The sequence below is a fragment of the Microcebus murinus genome, chromosome 8 (assembly GCF_040939455.1).
Source record: "Microcebus murinus isolate Inina chromosome 8, M.murinus_Inina_mat1.0, whole genome shotgun sequence".
In the NCBI taxonomy this organism is placed as follows: Eukaryota; Metazoa; Chordata; class Mammalia; order Primates; family Cheirogaleidae; genus Microcebus; species Microcebus murinus.
In genome coordinates this window covers 30,652,773-30,677,712 of record NC_134111.1, presented here as the reverse complement: position 1 = coordinate 30,677,712, position 24,940 = coordinate 30,652,773, and the positions used below count along the sequence as shown (strand labels likewise).

General features: G+C 34.4%; 1 protein-coding gene across 1 annotated transcript in view; it reads right to left on the bottom strand.

Moving 5' to 3' along the window:
- The window catches only part of EPC2 (enhancer of polycomb 2), a 119,827-nt gene that overhangs the window by 7,884 nt on the left and 87,003 nt on the right, over positions 1-24,940 (bottom strand). The window contains exons 5-13 of the mRNA XM_012740105.2: positions 23,745-23,893; positions 22,876-23,008; positions 20,189-20,380; positions 15,224-15,313; positions 13,761-13,915; positions 13,311-13,654; positions 3,436-3,572; positions 1,904-2,063; positions 45-378 (exon numbers count right to left, since the gene is read on the bottom strand). Coding sequence (XP_012595559.1) covers positions 45-378; positions 1,904-2,063; positions 3,436-3,572; positions 13,311-13,654; positions 13,761-13,915; positions 15,224-15,313; positions 20,189-20,380; positions 22,876-23,008; positions 23,745-23,893 — 1,694 coding nt within the window. The remainder of the gene's footprint in view (positions 1-44; positions 379-1,903; positions 2,064-3,435; positions 3,573-13,310; positions 13,655-13,760; positions 13,916-15,223; positions 15,314-20,188; positions 20,381-22,875; positions 23,009-23,744; positions 23,894-24,940) is intronic.

Sequence of the window (24,940 nt, the reverse complement as noted above, 5' to 3'; positions counted from 1 at the left end):
ACACACACACACACACACACACACACACACACACACACACACACCTTGCTATGCTGCTGATGGCACTGCTGGGAGTAACCTTTGGCACTCTGTCCATACTGGCAGCAACTGTGGCAAGTTTTAAGGCTGTTGGCGATGGTGCTGAAGTCCGTGTATTGATATGCACATTGACTGGAGAAACAACACTGACGTTATTGAGGTGCACTGCATTTGTCAGGCAGGAATTGTTCATGGGAAGTGTTTGAGGACTGCTTGTGCACAATGCTGGGATTAAGTGGTTTGTAGTGGTGTGGCCAACTGTCCTTACAAGTTGTACTGCTGAAATCCCTGGGCTGGATGATAAAGCCATATTGGTGGAGTACAATGTTTTAGAGGTTCCTGAAAGAGAAAGAAAAAAAATCATTCAATTAGTGTCATGAGACATTAATAAAACTGTTTATTTTTAGGAGTTTAATAAAAAAAAACCCAAACATTTATTTTTGAATTAAATATCACTGAATTAAATAATGGTTTCTCCAAAGAGAGCTTCTGTTCAGTAAATACAACGTACACCTGTTACAACCCCAAAGACACACCTCTTTTTACTGGTCTGTATAAAAGGGCTTTGTAAGAAGTATTCTGCTGCCTTTGTATCTGGCAACTCTGGACACAGTATACATACATACAAAATGATAGCTGGATTTCCCTAAGAATTTGCAGATGCATGAACATCAGTAAGAATGGACACTCAGGATCATGGGTATATGTAAAAGCAACTGGAAAATTCCAGGGTCTGACAGGTGGTTGAAGGCTGATAGGAATAGCAAGTCTTTGAGGACTCAGGGTACTAAGAAGCAGACAGAGTTTCATAGCAATACTGTCATTCATTCAGGATATTATGGGGGTATAAACATTTTGGTTACATTAATGTTGTTTGCCCCACCCAAACCAGGGCTACGAGCATGTCCCTCCCCTGTACAGTGCATAGTTCCATTAGTTGTGAATTTACCCACCCCACCCCACCCCACCCCTACTGGCACCCAGTGAGTATTACTACCATGTGAATAACTCAGTGTTGGTCAGTTAGTACCAATTTGATGTGAGTACATGTGGTGCATGTTTTCCCATCCCTGTGATACCTCACTTCAAAGGATGGGCTCAATCTTTATCCAGGATAATATAAGAGGTGCTGGATCACCATTGTGTTTTGTAGTTGAGTAGTACTCCACGGTACACATATACCACATTTTATTAATCCATTCATGTACTGATGGGCATTTGGGTTGTTTCCACATCTTTGCAATTGTGAATCGTGCTGATATAAACATTCAAGTGCAATGTCTTTATTATAGAATGTCTTTTTTTCCTTTGGATAGATGCCTAGAAGTGGGATTGCTGGATCAAAGGGTATTTCTATTTTTAGCTCTTTGAGGTATCCCCAAATTATTTTCCACAGGGGTTGTACTAGCAATACTGTCTCTTAAGAGGAAGGGTCAGAGAAAAGTATGCCTATGAGTATGTGAGAATGGGAAGGTAAACCCAATTTCAAATTTATTACAGACTGCTCTGGATTATATTTCGTCTTTTTATCAATGAATAGATGATTCAATGGTGATGGTTAGTATAATAATTAGCTTGATGGATTTCCTAAGATGTGAAGCAACTGACAACAGTATGTGAATGAAACCAGGAAGGGTAGAGTGTTACTCAGGTAGGTACCCAGTGGGTACAGAAGGAAATGAAGTGGCTCTATGGCAGTTCTAGAATACTCAGCTATTTCCCTGTCTTTCCAAAGAAATTCTGAAGAGTCCTGATTGATTTCTTACACACATTTTCTCCCTGGATATACAAAAGAAAAACCATACACCAAACCAGTGAGTTACAACTTCAAGCTATTAAGTACCATGTGAAACCCCAGCCATACCTGAAGGCTGGACAACACCGTTTATGTTGTTGTGGCCAGTATTCTGTTCCTTGGCTACCTCACTGCGACTTGGAACAGGTGCACTGACCACTGCAGATGCAGCAAAGTGGGCGCTGGCTGAGTCAAGTGTTTTAGACATACAGTCAGAGGTGCTTGAGCCCTATAAAATGAACAAAGTTAAATTTTATATTTTAGATGTGATTTCATGAACATATTAAGGAACAACCCAAGACATTGTTGCCTTTCTAAACTTGAACAGTTACAAGTGTTTAGATTAACAGATCTAGGACTTCAAAGACTATTTTTGGCATACGAAGCAGGGACATGGCTAAAAACTGGGAAGTAGTTATTTCTGAGAAAGATCTAGGGGATTAAAAAACCCAAACCTTTAATGTTTTATTAATTTTTCCTAGAAATGTTAATGAATGCTTTTAAAAATGCTTAACAAGCCAGATACTATGGGTAAAATGAAATCACAGGGATGACTAATAGTCATTTTTGTCACAATGTAAAAAAAACTTGTCTTAGATTAACCCTGAAGTAGGCTAAAAATACTTTAGGCTGGTTACCAAGAGACACAGAAAAAGCAAACAAAGGCAAGTTAAATGGTCATTTCTCCTTGATTTTATATAAAACCAGTTAACTGTTACTAAATCCACTTAGTCTTTGAGCCACCCTAGATCCACCTGGATGTCACAGGAGTATTGATGGGTTCCAGGGTCACTGAGACTTTCATGTTTTGGGAATCAGGATCTTCAAGGTCAGTATCCTAACCCTTTGAAACTGAGCTGAACCACCTGCTCATGAGCAGGTCCTGCCCTGAGATCTCACAGCATATAACCAAGATTGCGTTATTCTTAGATATTACTTCAGAAGTAGCTTTAGAATTATTGAGAAACAAAAACTTAAGATCTAAAGGCAAGGCTTGTTTTTCTTCAGGTGGTTTAAATTTGAAATATATTTCTTAGTTTTGTTTTTAGTGACTTAAAATTTATTCTCTCATAGTTCTGGAAGCCAGGAGTCTACAATGAGTCTGATGGGGTTAAAATCAAGGTGCTGGCAAGGCTAGCTCTTTCTGATAATTATGGTTTTATGAAGTATTTTTATTCTTATCCCTAGTGTCTTTATTTAATGATGTCTATGAACAACTTCTCCTAGTGGCATTTTTGTCTCTACAAGAAAATGTGATTCACAGAGGCAAGAGGCTGTGCTGTCTAAATTTATTGCACTATTCAAGCAAATTATTAATACCTCTCAGCTCATGGGGCACATCCACAAGGCACTTAACACATAGTTTAGGAAGGGGTTAGCAAAGTTATATCCTTTTAGTGTGTTCAAACCAGGTTAAAAAAAAAGTTTATAACTAGTAACTTAAAATCATGTACATTAGGGGAAAAGAAATTCAGGTTAGACCCCCCTCCCAAATCAAGAGTAGCATAACTGAGGTTAGCTTCTATGACTTGACTAAAACTAAACAAAACTACATAATTATGACAGCAAGAGGCGTAATCATTATTAAAAGATAGGTTTACCTGTGCTTTTGGATGTGTCTGTTGCGAGGAATGCTGAGATTGCTGTTTCTGCTGAAGCTGAGCAAGTTGCTGCCTTTGCATTTGAACTAACTGCTGTTGATGTGTCTGAAACTGCTCTTCTGTGATACCCCCTGTTACTGGTAAAGGACATTAGTTTCAGATATAAGTATGCTTTAAAGTATTTTCAATAACACTGAATATAAACTAAATCCACAATTAACATGAAAAGCAACTACGAATTGCAATATACATTATCAGAAAAATACCTAAGAAAAATGACATATCTTTCAGTAAGTACGGCACATGCTTATACCCATGATCTTCTCAATATGACATGCTAAAAAAGTTCTTATATGTAGTTTTTATTGTATAACGTACTTCTAACATGAGGATTTTAGCATTTATTCAGACTTAGTATCTTTAAGATCACTCTTAATTTTCTATATTATGGTGACCATGTAATGAGAAAAAGTTTGATTTATTAATGGTAATAATAATGATGAAGAAAGCAGGACCAAGGCAAAACTGTAAATGATTCTTACTGCTGGTTTTCATATAACATTGAAGTAAAAATACTGGTCTCTCTGATTATAAATCAGAGTGGACAACAAACATGTTCATCTAACACAACCAAAATCAATGTTTAAAGCCAATAGGTTCAATGATTAAAATGAATCCTATCTATAAAAACGTGGGCTAGAAATCAGAGAGATGTTCAGAAATTTAAAGATACAATGTATGCTCAGTGTAAGGAATTATGTTGTGACCAAGTCTCTTAAAAGTTAGTGAGTTTCAAATAAAAATAAGACATCTAAAACTTCTGTTTAAAAGATCAGCTAACAAAAGTTATAGAAATCATTTTTCAAAGAAATGTAAACAAAATTTCATTCATTGATATGTAAGTAGATTCCTGATAAACTGATTTAGAGGACATAAAGTTATTTCCATGGAAGTCTGTACATTATTAGAATCAAGAAATATTACATCACATGAAAATACATGTACTTTAAAGTAATTTTGTTCTATTTTTCTTTATTGCTTGCTTTCCTCCTAAGTATTTCACTCAGTCAATAAGTATTTAATATTTACTATACCACTGAGTGCTGCATTAAGAGTTACAGTGAAGCACTCTGGGAGGCTGATTGCTCAAGGTTAGGAGTTAAAAACCAAGAACAAGAGCAAGTTAAAAACCTGAACAAGAGCAAGACCCCGTCTCTACTAAAAATAGAAAGAAATTAACTGGCCAACTAAAAATACACAGAAAAAAGTAGCCGGGCATGGTGGCACATGCTTGTAGTCCCAGCTACTCGGGAGGCTGAGGCAAGAAGATGGCTTGAGCCCAGGAGTTTGAGGTTGCTGTGAGTTAGGCTGACACCATGGCACTCTAGCCTCGGCAACACAACAGAGTGAGACTCTCTCTCAAAAAAAAAGGAAAAAAGAGTTACAGTGAATACAAGGGAATATAAATTAAGAAGAAGGTCCCTGTTATAAAGTCCTACAGTATAGTTGAGAAGAAAAAAAAAAAGATACATATAAAGAAATACCAACTACTGTGTTTCCCCGAAAATAAGACAGGGTCTTATATTTATTTTTCCTCAAGAAGACACACTAGGGCTTATTTTCAGGGGATGCGTTATTTTTTTTAAGTACGGTACAACAATCTACATTTATTCAAATACAGTTAAGTTGTCTTCTTCTGGATCATCATCATAACTCTCCAAACCCCGAATTCCATCCTGAATTTCTTGTGACTCTATTACCTTTAGAACCATTGGCCCCAATCTCTCATGTCGAGCAATAGAGCTCTCATGGGGCAGATGAGAAGGGCTGCTTTACCACTGTACGACGAAATGCATGGGTTGTGCAGATGCGCTGCGCAGCCACACCCATCACTACGTCTTATTTTCAGGGTAGGGCTTATATTGTGCAAATGCTTAGAAATCCTGCTAGGGCTTATTTTATGGCTAGGTCTTATTTTTGGGGAAACATGGCAATATGAATCAACCTTTACATGCAATTGACCAATCTAATCAATGTGACCTAAAAGAGTTTGGACTGGAGACTACACCCTCAATCTAGGTTACTTAACACTCCCAAAGTTTTCTGTTTAGTAGAATCACAAATGAGAAATTAAAATTTTTGATAGTAAATTAGACATGTAACAAGTTATGACTAGTATAGTCTATTTTCTCTGAAAAAGGAGTTAGGCCTCAGAGATGGACAAAGCTTTCATTTCCATTCTACATTATTATTAAAATTTGTATTGAACTAGGATGAGGGAAAACAGGTCTTAGAAAGACATCAATATTATTTTTAGAAGATTCAAAAAGTTGGGGCTATTATAGAACTTACTTTAAAATTTTAATATTACCTGCATTTTTGAAGTACACATTAGCTATCTTACAGAATTACCAATAAAATCAAATGTCTTTCTTTGTATATTGTTAAATTCACTGTAAGTGTTCTATTTTTAAATGAAAAAAAAATTTTAATTCTAAATTTATAATCTTCAAAATGAAATGAAAATGTGAAATAGTCAGGAATTTCCAGCTATCTGAAAACCTTGGAGAAAGAGATGAAAAATAGTTTATTAGATATAAAGACAGGAAGAAAAATCTTAAATTAAACCCAAATAAATCTAAGTCCTCTGTGTATAAGACTGTGCCAATTCAAAAGAAATGGACTTAGAATTTGATTATTAGAACAATCCTTAAATCCAGTATTAAATGTGTCAATAGCTGAGCTCTATATTCTGGTAAAAAAAGTAGGAGTCATAGTGGTTAAGTTTAAGTGAGAAATAAACCAAATAAGGGAAATATAATTTAGTAGCTATTTCAAAATTGAGAGAGAAATGAGAATCTTTTCTCTTTCCAAAATCTTTTAAGTCAGTCAATAAAATCTTATTAATTCAGAATAAAGTATATACCTAATTTAGTACAAAGAACAAATTGCTGTTTTTCAACCAAAAAAAAAACAAAAACAAAAAACTTTTGGAGCCAGGCATGGTGGCTCACGCCTGTAATCCTAGCACTTTGGAAGGCTGAGATGGGAGGACTGCTTATGGCCAGGAGTTTGAGACTAGCCTTAGCAAGAGCAAGACCCCGTCTCTACAAAAAAAAAAAAAAAAAAATAGAAAAATTAGCTGGGTGTGGTGGCAAGCACCTGTAGTCCCAAGCTACTGGGGAGACAGAGGCAGGAGGATCACTTGAGCCCAGGAGTTTGGGGTTGCAGTGAGCTATGATGACACCACTGTACTCTAGCCCAGGCAACAGAGTGAGACCCTGTCTCAAAAAAAAAAAACACAAAAAACAAAAAACCCGAAAGACAACAAAACACTTTTGAATTGGTAGTCCATGGGTAAAGTATTGCCAACTAGAGGTGTTGAGCAAATATGTCATATTTGCTTTTATGAACAGGTGATTATTTGTATACATATTAAAAATGGAAGCTGACAAATACTACTTGTTTTTGGATGTCTACATTTCCTGCCCTGTCTTGTTGAGATTATTGATTTGCTCAGGAACCCCATCCTTTAGGCCTCACAGGAAACTCATAGAATCCCAACCTAGTCTCAATCCAAATTATTCAGATTAATAGTGTTTCTCAACTTTTTTAAACTTAGGCTGACTTGGATACCAAAAATCTTATCCCTGTTCTCATTTCTGATTAAGAATGAGTGATATAAACATAACACAATTTAAATCTATAATATAAATATGCTTTTAAAAATTACTTTTTCTTCCTCCTCACTTCAAGCTCACTATGTTATATCCATTCTTGACATCTAACCTTTTCTTTACTATTAAGGTATTTTGTGCTTGAAACAAGCTGATGTTCCTCATTCAGAATTTTCTAGAGCATTGTTTATTATTACTTTAACTCCTCGGACAAAAATAGCAAACAGTAATCATGACACAAAATTGGAACACAGACAAAACACCCTTTCTAACTCTATCTTTTTGGGATGGACAGAAAGTGGTAGGAAATACATGGTTTTGATGGCATGGGCACAAAACTGAATTGCCATATTCAGGGTTCACTTACTGGTAGGTAAGGGGTAGAAATCTGATTGAAAGCACATTCCCTACTAATTTTTTTCTTTCATAAAACACTAAAATACATCCATAAAAGATTTATTTCTTATTGATTTGAGTCACCAAGAGGCATGCATTAAAACACATCAGGGAGAGCTCACAGTTACAGAATGAACAAATCTGTTTAGGAATGAGATACAGGATAGGGACCCAGCTTTGGGTAAGGTGGTGGTGATGGTGGTACAAAGAAGTGGGAATGTATCAAAGAGAAACTTCTGCTTTTCTTGCTTAGAGCCAAGATCTTTTTTATTACTTGATCTTATATTGCTAGCTTAAAAGTGAAATTCATGAATTTCTACCCTACTTCACTCCCCAAGTCCTATCAATTTAAAAGTAACCATAAATCTGATTGTCTTGTGAAGGTGGCACTATTTCACCGCTTCAGATAGATGGGACATACTTCCTTCCCTAAGTGAGTTTTGCAATCTTCCTGGGTAACACATTCTAATAAATCAGTTTATCTATTACAGAATTTTCCCTTTTATGAATCCAAATATGTTATTCTGTACATTAGTGACATACTTGCACTTCTGGACATCTTGTATAGATAATCAACACTGATTTTCACAAAAGCCCCTTAGCTTTCTGGTTATCTTTCATAAATCTGATTCATTACTTATCTTGGATAAGTATAATTTTATTCCTCAGATGAAGCCATGTACCTTTTCTTAAAACGCTTATGGTTCCTATAAGATGCTCTCCCTAGGGTGACCACTTAGCACCATTTCCTCCCTTATTCTCAGAGTGATGAATCGAAAACATACTCTGGGCACCTCCATGGTTTTTACACTAATATAATAATTATGAAGCTCTAGATCATTGTTTCTTAAGTTTGGGCCCACAGAGGTATTCTTGAGTATATGGGAATTCTTTATACGTTTTTTAACTTTGTACCATTGTTTTCACTGATAAACTAAAAAGAAAAATCTAACAGAAACACACTCTGGTCCTTCTGAATGATCATCCCACAACAGAGTATGGACACAGGATTTTTGTGCTTGTACCTATCTTTGTTTTTTCATAATCCTTTGACTTTTAATGTAGGATTTTTTAAACTGAGCTAAGATGTACTCTTGGGAAGGCATGAATTTTTCAAATACTAACCTATACCAAGTTTTCATAGTTTAATGAACAATATGTAATATGGTAATAAAGAGCATCTAAAAGTCAAAATTTGAATATATTATCTGGCATTTCTTCATCTATAAGGTAGGTCTTTGTCATGAGAGTTTTTTTTTTTTTTTTTTGAGACAGAGTCTCACTTTGTTGCCTAGGCTAGAGTGAGTGCCGTGGCGTCAGCCTAGCTCACAGCAACCTCAGACTCCTGGGCTCAAGCAATCCTTCTGTCTCAGCCTCCCAAGTAGCTGGGACTACAGGCATGCGCCACCATGCCCGGCTAATTTTTTCTATATATATTAGTTGGCCAATTAGTTTCTTTCTATTTATAGTAGAGACGGGGTCTCGCTCTTGCTCAGGCTGGTTTTGAACTCCCGACCTCGAGCAATCCGCCCGCCTCGGCCTCCCAGAGAGCTAGGATTACAGGCGTGAGCCACCGCGCCCGGCCTGTCATGAGAGTTTTAATACATGTTTTATCAAAGCAATGCTGACTGTATGCAAATATTTTTGTTTTAAAGGACAAATTAGGGGCTGGATTGGGGGTAGAGAGAGGGATTCTATTTCAGATCTTCCAGGACATAGGGGGGAGTCAGGTGAAAGTTCACACAAACCAATGGAGCTGCTCTGAGGACACACCTAATCCAGGAAAAATGATGTTACCTTTCCAGAACTACATACATCTTGTAAATGTCATTCTCTCAGTTAAAGGGAAATGGAATAAACTGTCAAACTTCAAGGGTGGGGAGTGAGAAGGTGGTGGGGTGGGGAATGAGGAACAAATATATATATATAAGGATAATGAAAACAGACTAAAAATCCATTTAAACTTCTGACACCCAAGCTAAATGGTTACAATTAAAGCTTATTTCATTATTATTTCCTTTCATAGTCAAACTAAAACCTTTTAATTCCTTAGGTCTGAATCCATTTCTTACCTTTGGAAGTAACCTCAATCCCAAAAATAAATCCTCATGAATCCCTAGCTAGTTGTTAAAGCACAGTATTACCCATCCTAAAACTTTTATGCCTGCAAACATTTTATGGCAATTTAAGAAAGAATGAGAATAAAAAAATGAATAAATTATTTAATAAATATTTCAGGAATTTCGCTTGGAAAACTGTAGAAACTGTTAATGCTTCTACAAATCAGTTAATATTAAAATATTCAGCTGGTCAAAAAGGCTGTTATTATATATTAAGGTAGGTGAGAAAAGGATAAAAAGCATGTTAACTTACACTCATGCATTAATGAAAACCAAGATTAAATATCAATTAACTTGGTCCTTCAAGTATAAACCAGCAAAGCACTTCTGGATATGAAATATATTTTCTTGAGTTTTGGATCTAGGAGTATCATCTCAAAGAATAGTTATATAATACTACAGTTTCAAATGACTATCCTCTATTTATATGAAGAATGTATTATTTGCCATGTGCTCTAAGTTTCTTGAAGGTAGGGATTATTGTCTTATAAAACTTTGCAACTTGTAAACATTTGATGCAGTGGTTGCATATACTAGATCCTAAATAATTATGTATGAAATTAATTTTCCTGGGTTATTCACTTCTATGCTCAGCACAATCTATCTTCCCTTACTCTGTCCTGCTTTTAACCTTTTTGAGAACAGCTTTTCAATTCCGAAAACTATTCACATAATAGTTAACAAAACATATCTTTTTGCTTTAAAATAAAGTCTTTACTTTTAGTTCTAATTAGGACACATTTCAATTTTCTCTTAGGTATACAAAAAAATAACAAATAGGCTATATCATGAATTATGACTTATAAAACATTAACGAGAGTTATTAACAACATAAAAGACAATTCTTTGCCATTAGCCTTCAAGATGTAGCCTTTTGTTGTTGTTGTTTTTAAGAACTAACGAACTTGTGATATAAGCAAACATTATTGCCAAGCGCATCAGGCTTCTATTTCTGATTAAACTTTTCATTTGCTGGGATGTCCAAGCTGTGAAACAGAAAATTCAGTACTAATAATCTATTTAATTTAGTGATATTCTCTGCCACGTAGAGAATATGGTCCTGTGTTAGTTTTGTTACCCCCCCTCCTTTTTTGTCTTATTACTCTTAAAGACACACATGTTTTCATGACCAAGACCACTAAGAACAAGCAGAAGGTAAAAGTGTTAAAGACACATAGATTAAAAGAAACCAAATACATAAGGATTCTATTCTTTTGCACATATCCATCTAAAATAAAAATGCAGCTTTCTAAAAACTCCTACATTCCTCTCTTTAGGTAGATGAGGAAATTTCTATCAGATTTAACCAGAACTGAGAAAACTATGTAATGGATATAACTGATACGAATGGCACTAAAAATTATCATAGCTTTTCAATTATTTGCAAAAAATGCTGTTAAAAGACTTTTTTCATTATTTGCTTATACTCCCATGCCTAATATTTTAAAACAGAAGAAATTTGTTGAAAACAAAAAAACCCTGTGGGCCTCCCGCCCCAATGACTAGAGGTCATAGTCAATAGAAAAGGAATACTTCAAACAAAATCCTTTAGCCTGGTAATAAATAATTAAATATTTAAGACTTGATTTCAAAATATTGACTTCTAATGTACTTAGTTGTTACTTAAGCCTTAAAATTTTTCAAGGGAAGAAAGAAATGGTATTATGTTGAGGGTATTAAAAAATATAAGACAGGAGACAATGGTGTTTCAGGATGGGTGGGGAAGAAGTTTCCATGCACAAGCAGTAAGTGTAGTAGAGTTGTCATGATAGTTGTGGGGCATTGAGAGTATGGGGTGGGGGTGGGGGAATATATATATTATACATATACATGATATATTATAATATAAATATATCATATATATATATCTCATATGATATATATACATACACACACGATATATATATATGACAGGAAAAATTACCTAGACCAAAAAACTAAGTCTATTTTTTTTCTGATGATAAAGGCAAGGCAAAAATACAAAAATAATCTTGTCTATGATGTTAACACAGCACATCTGTGATTTAAGTTCTCTGAGAAATGCATGCATGCCTAAGATAATATTTTAAATGCTTATTTTATGTTGTTGTATGGTAGCCATAGAATCATAGAGCTGATTATTATGGACTATTTGGGTTATATTAAATTCTATGTTGGATCAATATGTATATCATATTGATGATATAACATATATACATTTTTTTGAGAAAAAGTCAAGTTAAATGTAGAGTTTATCTGGAATGTATAGTAGAAAGCTGAAAATATCTGGCCATGTTCAAGTTGAAAAGAAAGACATTAAAATCATTTTTTAAATGTGGTATACACTGGTGGAGGAGAAATTCAACCTATAATCAAATGTAATTATAAATGCCCATATATGATATGTTTTTAATGCCCTTTTTGGCAAAAATTATTTTGAGTAATGTTAGGTATGGGAATTCCCACATAGTTAAATGATTTGAACTTTGTCTTGGAGTTGGCTAAAAAAAGATTTGACCTAAAAATGTCAACTTCCTACTATCTTTAGATTTCTAAGAACCCTGAGATTGCAAATCATATTAGGTATTTATCTATTTTGGCTTCAAAAGCTCATTAAATTTCACAGACTCATGAACTTTATATAATGGGATGCCATTTTCCTTACCTAAATTCATTTAGAAGAGAACTAACTCAACTAATTTGGAGAAATGATATGCCAACTTCCAATCATTCAAACAAATCCAATTTTCCATTATAACGTTTAAACAAGTAAATGTCTAAGTCAAGCAGGAAAACAGTTCAGTAACTAAAAAAGGCTGAACACTACTGAGACCAAATTTTAAGCTAAAATGATTTAAAATTACCTTAGAGAAGTTTAATAATTTTGCATCTTAAAATGTACCATCCAGGAAATAATTTAGAAATACATAAAGAACTGATATCAATAACATAAGTCAAATCACATCTACTCTATCTCAGGACACCATGCATTATTTGCAATGTATACGTTGTAAGAGTATTTATAAATTAGCCATGATTGTATATGTGTGACTACTCACAGAAGAAAACAAATCAAAATTGTATTTTAGATTCTCTAGATATTATACATTATTTACAATGTATGTATCATTAAAATATTACATTAATTTGAGCACAATGTCCCTTAAAATGAAAAAAACTTTCTGATCTCAAATAGAGAGGTAAGCTATCAGACAAAATTCACAATTATTCATAGAGTTTCCTAAAAAATAATTTTTAGAAAGTTTTCAATGGTACTCTTGGGGAGCAATGGCTGCATTTAAGCAAAGTTTATACACAAAAATGAAAATGTTCTTTAACATAAGAAGGAGATAGTACTGTGCCACGATGATCTAGTGGCAGCTTATAAGCAGTTTGCCTACAGGGAACTCTGTGTGCACTGTACCCACACATTCACTATACCAAGCACACACACTGAAAATACATGTCAGTGGTTTCACTGATACCAGTAAGGACATTCAGGTTAAAATGTGAAACACAATAGTAGAATTTTGTTTCCTAGGTAGGAAAAATAAAATGCAATAGTTTAACATAAACTTTCTTTCCTAAGTGGGATTAGGAAAATAAATCTTCAAAATTTACCCTGAGAGTTTATTTTGTGGATAATGAAAAAATTAGGAGAAACCAATAAGCAGGATTTACCCTTAACATGCTGACAGCTTACCTGATATGCCATTCTTGCTGGTGTTCAGTAAAGCTACAGATGCCGCAGAAACTCTTTTATTGTTCACAGTCTGCCCTGGTTTTCTTGAGGTACATTCTTCACTATCACTGTCCTGTAAATTTAGTAGCCTTGGCTGGAAACACTGTAGTCGACATGATCTGATATTGCTTAATATTTCAGAAAGGGACAGTCTATTTTCACAATGTTTACTGGAAGCATTGGTCCGAGAGAAATTAGAAGAAAAGTCTACAGTTTGGGAAGAGCTTGAAAAACTACTCAGCATTTCAGGGTCTATCTGTTTCAGGACTGGGTCATGTTCTGTGGATATTCGGTCCATTATGACCCTGAAAAGCAACATAAAACCAAACATTAAGTGGAAGAGCTTAACATTTTCTCTATACCTTCCCCTCTAGCTTGTAAACAACCACCAGGTCAAAATAAATAGTTTACCTTCCACCTCTGCCAATCCGCCTCCTTGCAAATCCTATACATCTTCTTGGAACTGTAAGTGTTGTAAGGCAGTGCCTATACCTATACTTATCCAAGTCTGCCAAATCTGCCAATTCTGCATTTTCACACGAATGGTTAGCTTGGTCCAAACGAGGCTGCAAAATCAAACAAACAAACAAAAAACCAAAATGCATGAAGTAAATCTAAAATGAGGAAAAGTTAAAACCATTTTAAAAATAAAGTAGCTACAACATTAGCAGACCAATTAAAATCTATCTTATGACTTAGATCTGATTTAAAAAATCTAGACGTAAAACTGTAAAATTGGGGGCTTTAATGAATATTAACCAGGTTAAATTTTACAAAATTGAATCAAAAGTTCACTCACCAAATTGAATTTAGTTTATAAATATAAATTCATTTAGGGTATATTGTATTTAAAAAGATATGTATATTCAAAAAATAATATGGTTTTTAACATTTAAGATGTTAGAGATGGTGAAATTATGTAGTAATTTACAGGCTTTCTATTGGGACACACCAGAAGGAATTGTTGTTGGGCTAAAAATTGCACTTCAAGCACACATGGGTCAAAGTGAAGCTTCCTCATCATTTTTAAGAAACACACAGACCATTTCTTTGCCTTTCCATTCCCTTCATCATTCTATTGTTCTGTGTCTTACCACTTCTATCCCCTTTCATAAAATTTCCCCTTCTCTCATCTGCATAACCAGTAACCAAATCCCCACCTCTCCTACATCAAACACACACACACTAAAAAAATTGTGATTGTCTATGTTTACTATTATACTACAAGATAAATGGTCTTCACAAGCCACATAAGAAAGCCAAAGCCGTCCTTATAGTGCTACAGTTGTTATACCTTATCTGAAAATCTGAGCATCAATACCTTATCTGAAAACCTGAGAGCAATACAATGCTACACCAAAACTTAATAGCACAAAGTAATTTCTAATGGTGTCAAAAAGTTATGAATACACTTATTAGGCAGAATATTGCCATAAGGGAAATTTAAAAATTATTACTTTGTTTGATACTTACAGGGTATATATGCACAGGATAGGCCTGCATAACAATAAATCTCAATAAACACTCAGCAGCCATTAAAGGTTCCAGAGCCAATTTAGAGATTCTGGGTTTATACCTAATTCTACCAATGACATACATACTGAGTAATTTTCACGACTGCTAAACCTACAATTAAACCCAAAGTCAAACAAGATTTCTCAAATATGAGGCATTATCAATTTCTAAGTAGAAGACTCTGATATTCTTTGAAAGGACTCAGTACCTTTTAGTATCTTTTACCAGTATTCACATAAAGGATGCTAAATAAAAAGGGTTGATGCGCTTCCCATCTTTAGATCAAGACTAAGTCACCTTGACATGAGTTATCTGTTAACTCCTGTTCACAAAACACCAAAAAAAAAAAAAGTTCTTACAGCATAATACTGGCATCCTGCCCGCCTTCTGAAAGCACAGGGACCATCAGGATCGTTTTCTTCTTCAGGTTCTGATACTGGGGACGGTACCTAGACAAAATAGGCATTCCATTTAGGAGTTATCAAAAGCCAATATTTGAGATCAAATATTTTGATCTCAAAATATTTGTAATGATCTAAAATTGAAATCTGATCACAAACAGTAAATCACTCCTGTATTACATATAGCAGGCAGTGAATTTCCCAAAACATTTATGACCAGTAAAAAGTTTCTATGGTTAAAAATCACTGTTTTAAATGAATTAATTCTTGTAGGTAAGTTTTAAATGAATTAATTCTTGTAGGTAAGTACACATGGTATTGCTTAATTGCTTTTGGACATACAGTGCTACTGCTTAAAAAAGAATACAGTTGGTATATTCCATGATATTTTGTAAATAATTATGTGGCCATACATACTTAATGATAATTATATTTCACCTACAGGTAGGTGTATTTTTATCCAATAACTTTTTCCTCTCTGTAATAAAGCCCCAAACTAGGAAGTAAATAGGCTTATAAATAGCCTCTCCCCCCCAAAAAACAAAAGATTTCATAGAGACCACAGATTTTACTTAAAGGGGAGCCTTTTCTTTTATCTCTGCAAGCTCCATTTTTAAAAAATCACGTTTTAAACTTAGCAAATCAGAGCAGAAAATTAGAAGAGGAAAGAGGACTTGCTAAAGGTAAGCAGATTGGTTGCTGAAAGAAGTGATAAGCCCACAACCCTACAGCAAAAGAATAAAGACTTTCAAAGCATATTAAAAATCATTCTGTCCAGGCCATGTGATATCAGGCCAAATATCCCTATGTAGTCTGAGTGAAGCTCTAGGGTAGTACTGATCCATTACAGGACATTTTATAAATGTCATAAAAACAGATTAAATGATACACAAACAAACTCTGACATGGCAGGGAAATAATAGGTTTTAGATAAATTTTCACCCATAATGGTTCTAATTTTAAAAAACCTTTTGGTACTTAAGTTTTAGTTGTCTTACACTTTCACTTTATAGCACATCTTTTTTTCTGACAAACGCTGGCTCAACTATATTTACTTGCAAATTTTTGAACCTCACAAATCCCTCTCTTCCTATTTTGAGAGGAAAAAATATCTTCTCCATATTTTTTCCAAACTGTGGTAATTACCACTGGGCAGGGTCATCCAGGAGAGAAAGGCATTTGTTTGAGGTTCCAATATACCTCTACCAACCCTAAGAGGGAAGACACAGAAACAGTGAGCTGGGGCTGATTCTTCTTCCTGGGGAACAAAGCCCCAAACCTGAGATTTGAAAGGAAATCCCAAATGTGAAATTTTACACTTTGGTTCCTTTGTAAATCATGTACTTCTTCTAAGATATACACAGGAAGTATCACAAAGTCTCAAATTTTTTGCATAAAGTATGTTACCCCTTCTTCCCAACTACCATTCCCCAAGGGCAGGTTCCAGGGGACAGAGTTAAGTCCAAGACATAGGAAGAGAGAGCTGATGTTAGAAGAATCAGAAGCATGATCAAGAAGAGGCAGGGTTTTTAGTTCTGCTACACTGCCAGTTGGGTAAATGTAGTTAAAATGTTTGTTCTCTTAAGTTTCCCTATTCCCTCATTCCTCATTTATTGGACAAAGAAAACCCATATGATTACTTTAATGATTTTGTCTGCAATAAAATCCTGATTTTAGAAGAGCTACATTCTCAATAGTTGCCTCACTGAATGATGCCCAACTACAGGTAAACACTTATTCTTTAGCTACATGAGGATACCATAAAATTAAAGAGGGTTGTCTAAAATTTTCAAAATGCAATTTTCATGTGATAAGGGGGTTGGGGACTTTATGAATAAATGTAAGAACTTAGAGCAGAATTGAAGAACCCTTAATGCATATGAAACATATGACTACTGATGCTGAGTGAGCTCTACTTTCAGGCTGGATGGACTGATTCGTTAAGATATGGATTTCATTAAATATGAAATGTCCGATTTTGAATCAAAAGTGCGGTTTATAATAACTCAAACAAGAATCAGTATAGTTAATCAAAGTATGGGCCTGAACTATCAACACAGTTTTATCATCTTAACGGCAGCTTGTTTAAGCCAGCAGCGAAGAAGCCTGGAGAGCAAGTGGTGATGAAATCATTTAAAAGTCGTTTTCCACAGCTTGTTGAGAACTGAATATTTTTCCTTGCAAGAAGGGATCCAAAGCCTAGAAGAAGAGGTAGTCAGTTGGTGCAAAGTCTGGTGAATACGGTGGATGACAAAGAGTTTCCAAGTCCAACTTCTGCAGTCTGAACAGTGTTGTTTATGCGACATGTGGTCGAGCATCATCTTGCAAGAGGATTAGCCTGTCTCTATTGACCAGTCTTGGCTGCTTAATCACTAACATCCTCATTTCATTCAATTGGTTGCAGTAGACATCCACTGTAACTGACTGACCATGTTTCATGAAACTGTAGTGGATAATACCAGCGCTGTACCACCAAACAGATACCATTAGCTTTTTTGGATGGATACTCGGTTTTGGACTGCGTTTTGGCACTTCATCTTTATCCAACCATTGTGTCAAACGCTTGCAAATGTCAAAAAGAATCCATTTTTCATCACATGTAACAATACGGTGTAGAAATGGTTCACCCTTATGTTGTGACAGCAAAGAAAGGCAAGCTTCAAGACGATTTCTCTGGCGACACTCATAGAATTCATGTCATCTATCCAACTTCTTTTCCTTGCCAGTTTGTTTCAAATAGTCCAATATTATTGGAATAGTAATGTGAAACCTTGCTGCTAATTCATGTGTAGGTTGAGATGGATTCGCCTCCACTACAGCTTTCAGTTCATCATTATCCACCTTGGTCTCAGGTTGCCCACATAGCTCATTTTCAAGATTAAAATGACCAGAATGGAACTTCTCAAACCATCGATATACTGTGTGTTCATCAGCCATACCCTTCCCAAACACTTCATTGATATTTCGAGCTGCCTGCGCTGCATTGGTTCCACACGAAACTCATATTTGAAAATAACACGAATTTTTTTTTTCTTTTTTTTGAGACAGAGTCTCGCTTTGTTGCGCAGGCTAGAGTGAGTGCCGTGGCATCAGCCTAGCTCACAGCAACCTCAAACTCCTGGGCTCAGGCAATCCTGCTGCCTCAGCCTCCCGAGTAGCTGGGACTACAGGCATGCGCCACCATGCCTGGCTAATTTTTTCTATATATATTAGTTGGCCAATTAATTTCTTTCTATTTATAGTAGACACGGGGTCTCACTCTTGCTCAGGCTGGTTTCGAACTCCTGACCTCAAGCAATCTGCCCACCTAGGCCTCCCAGAGTGCTAGGATTACAGGCGTGAGCCACCGCGCCCAGCCAAAAGAGTTAACAACGAATTTTTGACTTATCCATGGTTTCACAAAAATTGTTGTAAAAAAAAAAAAAAATTTGAAAGATAATCACAAGCCAAAACATGTGTTTGAAAGACGGAGGACGTAACTTCACCATAAAAATAAATCACGAGTGTCAAAGTGAAATGTCAGAGATAGCAACTGTCAAACTTACTACTTTAGGAAATCGGACATTTCATACTTAATAACCTAACAGCAATAAGGAGAAGTTTCATAATTACAAGCCAAAGTAGCATTCTTAAAAGGCTGGGAATGTATAGCAAAACTTTCTAGGCTCTCATTATTATCACAAATATAAGGGTATTCTACATATATTTATCTAACCATGCCATTTTCTTACTTAACATTTTTAATAATTTCTCAGTATAATGCAGATAGAGGCTACTGGCCATCTGGCTACTATACAGGCATCATTCCTTTCATTTCCATCCCTCTTCTGTGTTTTATGCTCCAGCAACACTAGCAGTTCCCTCTAATACACTACGCCTACAGCTCTTCCCTACACTTCCTATCTGCAGAACTACTATTTTTTAGGACACTATATTCCTCATTCCTTTAAATGGTCATATGATGAATATCCCATGGCTATTCAAAGCCCTGCCTCACACTAACTAGATGACAAAAGTAAAATATTGTTTTGTTGTTTCTCAAGAGTATATGAAAGTAAACATATCATTGCATACTTAATACCATGTATATAAATGCCAAAATATTTTCTAGGGTAGAAAAACTAAATTAGTGGGAAAAAAAAAGTAAAAATAATAATCTTGTTAAAGTGGACACTTTTTATGCAAACTCTAGATTTTAAATGATTATGGCAATAAAGGGTTTTATAAATAGTCTTGCTTCCAAATATATCTGTGATACTGGTTTTTAAAATAAAATTTTCTTCAAAGCAAGTAAGTCAAAATAGTTAAAATAAGGTAAAGCTGTTAGTAGGTCCCAGGTCTTTGTTATAGTATTCCCTTTAAATTTCCTATCCCATACAGAAAAAAAGAGAGTATTGCTAGACCAGGTGCTAAACAGTAAGTACTATTTGCTGAAAAACTGATCCTTTAATATATAAAGTAAAAACTCTTTAATATTCACCAAAGAATTATTTTCAGAAGTTAAAAATTGAATTAGTTCTTCTAAATCTTCTTTCTCAGTAAGGACATTAATGTTGGCAAATATTTACAATTATATATTAACTGTCTTAGAATGTTGATAATCTTTGGATACTAATTAGTAATTCCATTTCTAAAACTCTATTTTAAATACAGGGGGAAAGAATCTATGTTCATCTTTATAAAAGAGAAAAACTGAAAACCACCAAAATGTTTCACAACAGAATAAATTCTATCCAACTGTTGAAAAATAATGGAGAGTAAATACCATTTCAGTGGCTGCATAAGTAACGCAGAAAATGTTTATGCTGTAATGATAGTGGAACAAAACAAGAATGAAACTCTTAGATGTCAATTATGTTTTTAAAATATAGCAATATAAAAGACTAGAAGGAAATGTCTTTAAAATAGTTTTAAAACAAGCACCTGTGGAAATTCATCTTCATCTGAGCTGTGAAAGTCATATTGCTTAATGTCACTCTTATTGATCACAGGCAATGTCTCAGGAGTGGGTTGCTGAGATGTTATCAAAGCCTCTGCTTTAGGCTTCTTTGGGTACTTCTTCTTTTGACGAACCACATCAGAAGCCTCTTCTTTCAAAGACAAATGATGAGGGTGCTGTTTACGTGACGATTTTTCCCCCAAAGGAAGAAATAAAAATCATTTTAGAAATCATGAATAACTATACTGCTCTTTGAAAAACACACATTTTTACCCAGGAGATGATATTTTTTATTATTTTAAATATGCAAAAATTATTCTGTGATCATAAATTGAAACATGTTTTACTTTCTGGAAGTTACAATGAAAAATAATTATGGTATTTATATTTTATTTTTATACTGTTAATATTTAAGTGTTAATACTTATTAATACTTAAAACTAAGATGTTAGTGATTTTTAGATTATTCTAATAGTATGGATTTAAAAGATATTTAATCTAACATTTAAAAGGTATTTAAATTCAATTATTTAAATCCTCTGCACTAATGATGAAAATTAATAACTATTTTAAAAATAATTTCCATTGGATCATGAATTCATTTCTATATTCACTTATTTCCAATTTTTAAAAATGTCTGTTCTGTGGGTAGTAATTTTTTGAGAAAAATAAGCTTATTAACTGAAAAAAAAAACACTTCACTTTTTAGAATGTATAATTACTGCCTCAACTGAACAATAATCAAACCATTCTCATGTACCTCAGGGTTTTATGGAGTTACTTGAGAGGCCATCTGGCAAAGAGACTGAGTGAAGGGGTAAGTTTCCAGCCCCCATCTCTCCTCAACAGAGCAGTTTTGTTTATTTTAATATACTGACATGCCTTTGAATAAAAAGGGATTTACCACTTTAAAAAGTTAGAAATGACTATTCTAAGCACCAAGGTACAAACTATAAAAGTGCAAAAATACTTAAAAAGTTATATATTCCCACATGTAGTCCAGATGTTAAAACTACTTTAGGGTCAAAAACAGTACACATACTGAAAATGCTGGTTGAATGGCAAATTGTGTTTTGTGAGATATAAACTGTTTCATACAGTGGGTACAACTATCACAACAAAAGGAAAACCTCAACTTCTTAGAAACTCCCCGTATTTTAAAGTGGGACATGTGACAAAGTAAATATAGTTAACTATGTGTAACACAGGAGGGCAATAATGGGTGCAACCGTATCTATTAAAATTAGTATTGAAATAGGCTGAGTACTTCTTCTTAGAAGAGATCTAAAATAAGAATCAATATATAATAAAGGCTGATTCTGTCAGTAATTATGGGTTAAGATTTTTAGATTCCAAGGCCTAACAATCATATACCTAGGAAAAGCATTGATTAATATAACAATGGATTTTTAAAAAATAACTTACAAAATGACATTTGCACTGATAACTTTTTTTGGTTATAGAGGCAAGTATGATATAAAGAGAATCAGCTAGGTGGGCTAGATGCCTGTGATTAATAAGAAAGAACTTCGGTGTTTGAATTGACATGAGCTGAATAAAGGAGAAGTCATCCTGCTCCACATTCTTTCTTGACCTTTAAGAATGAAGCCATGAAAATGAGGACTGGGTACATTTTTAAAAGATGAATTTTCCACAAATACCCTAAGTCACTTTTTAAATCTTGCTACAGACGGTAACACTCTACTATCTAGATGCTTCAGTCAATACCTCAATTTTTTTTTAGACAAGGTCTCGCTCTGTTGCCCAGGCTGGAGTGTAGTGGCAAGATAATAGCATGCTGCAACCTCTAACTCCTAGACTCAAGTGATTCTCCCACCTCAGCCTCCTGAGGAGCTAGTACTACAGGCACACACCACCACGCCTTGCTTTTTAAAAATGTTTTGTAGAGAAGGTCTTGCCATTTTGCCCAGACTGGTCTTGAGCTCCTGGTCTCAAGTGATTCTCCCACCTTAGCCTCCCAGAGTGCTGGGATTACAGGTATATACCACTGCATCCAGCTGTTACCTGTTTCTTATTTAAATCTATGCTCCTTAAAATTAAAGGTTTTATTAGCCTTTATATATCTCATTTAAATACCAAATCAATATAATTACTTAATCCAAGAGACTAAAATAATCACTGAGTCTTACTCTTACACTAGGAAAAAATTGTGATTCAGAAATTAAAGGATTTTCTCTAAGTAGATAAAAACTGATAAATACTGGTTCTGGCAACAATGATGACAAGAATAACTTTCAATAGTCTCAATGAATAAAGCTTTCATTTTAGACGTTGATGCTTGTCACTACAATGCAGGGTTTGCTAAGGTTAGTTAGTGATAATAACAAGACTTTTATTACCCATATTCTCTATGGAAGCAGATAGCACACTGAAAATCAAAGGACTGTTAGATCTGGACTCAAACCTTGAATCTGCCTCTTATGAGTTACGATCTAGAATCACACAGAGATAAAACCCACCTCAAAGTGTTGTTATGAGGATTAATGAGTCACTATGTATGTAAAAACTCCTAACGAAGTGCTTGGCAAATGGTAAGAACTAAATTCATATTAATTACTTTTTTCCTTCATCAAACTATATTAAGACATGCAGAAATCAATAGTTATCTAATCAATACTACCATATGTGCTTCTCCCCAGAAGATATTCACCTTAGTTTTACATTCTTGGACTTTGTGATGATTTCCATTATGAAGAGTTGCTGGAGTGGCATATAAGTCTTTTTCTGATCTATTGATTTTCACTTCATTAAGGATTTCACCGCCATAGTCTCCCAAATGATACCTTAAAAAAGTAACAAAATATAAGAACATATTGCATAGTTTAACTATAACAAAAGAAAATAAATGATACCTCAATTATTGAAGATAATCAAATAGAGCTAGTAATCAAATTATTTTAAAAGAAAATTTAGAGGACTAAATAAACATATTTTGATTTAAAAAAAACCCAAACAAACGAAAAAACTGAAAAAATGCCTAAGGTCATAGAAAACAAATTTCTTACATATTTTATATTATCAAGCACTGGGAAATGTTGTTTAAAATGCTTACTTCAGAAATAACACAAAATTCTGTTAGTTTTAGTTTAGTCCATTTAATTATACAGGAAGATACTGTTACATTGAACACATTTCCAAAAAGATGTGCAACAAATAATAAAATCAATTAAACATTCATTTCCCTCAGATCTTATTAATAGAAACTTTAATACAGAGAGTTGGACAAAATTATCTCTAGGTTCTTTTCTAAATAAAATTCAGTGATTCTGCCAAAAAATAATAATTAAGTGCATTACAGGAACTATACTATACACAAAACTCCCCTAAAATTTATAACACAAATTGATAACTTAATTTGATTTCTTAAAAGAATTCTTGTAAAAATGTCAATTAAGTTAAAAAAATCAATATCAACCCTCATAAAGCTTAGACCATAAACCCCCACCCCAATCTCTTGGTTACATTTTACTCATTATTTGGCTAAAGCTGCCACTTGTTATTTAATAATAGCAATGTTACCTTTTTTCCACAACTTCTAAGGTTAAGTGCAATAATTCTCGTTTTGTTTTCTCTCTCCTCTTAATCATTTCCAAAATTGTTATGGCTCTACTAAATTCTCGTCTCAGTTTCAACATCTTTTCATAAGAAGCTTCATCATTCTTACGATTCTATTAAAAATAATATCAATTTTAGAAGAATAAACAACCAAATTATCCACATTTCCAGCTTTGGTAAACAAAATATCATCAGACCCAAATTTAACCCATAAAAGTAAAATGTTAAAAAACGTTTAAAAAATCATCTAAACAGCAACTATGCAAGAGAACCTATCTATTTAACTCTGAAAACAAAAGTATGAGCAAATACCTCTCAATAAATATTCACCAAAAAAATGTTCTTGGCTGTTGAATAGCCGGAATATGGCATAGAAGAGTTAACTCAAATGTAAACAAATTTAAAAAATATCTGCCTGAAACAAAACCTAGTATATTAGAAAATGTAGTCCATTCATATCGTGGTAAGGTATTTTCCAATGACAGAGAGAAACTGTTCTATTCAGACCAAGATACCTAAAAATAGCCAAAATAAGTCTATCCATCCATCTACTGTGTTTCCCTGAAAATAATACCTACCCACAAAATAAGCCCTAGCGGGATTTCTAAGCATTTGCACAATATCAGCCCTACCCCGAAAATAGGACCTAGTGATGGGCGTGGCTACGTAGTGCATCTGCACAACCCATGCATTTTGTCGCAGAGCGGTAAAGAAGAGAAGTAGCCCTTGTCATCTGCCCCATGAGAGCTCTATTGCTTGACATGAGAGATTGGGGCCAATGGTTCTAAAGGTAATAGAGTCACAAGAAATTCAGGATGGAATTCAGGGTTTGGAGAGTTATGATGATGATCCAGAAGAAGACGACTTAACCATATTTGAATAAATGTAGACTGTTGTACCGTACTTAAAAAAAAAAAAAACAAGAAAATAAGCCCTAGTGTGTCTTCTTGAGGAAAAATAAATATAAGACCTTGTCTTATTTATGGGGAAACACGGTAGCTCTGTAAACTGGGGGCTTAATAGTTCAATACATGAATAAATGACATGCAAAGCCTCACTTAAGAAACTCAGAAAACTGAAAGTAGCATGTCAAGCATTTCAAAAAGAGGGGGATTATCATGTCTCAATGTAATAACACCTCACTGCAGAGAGAATGAGAT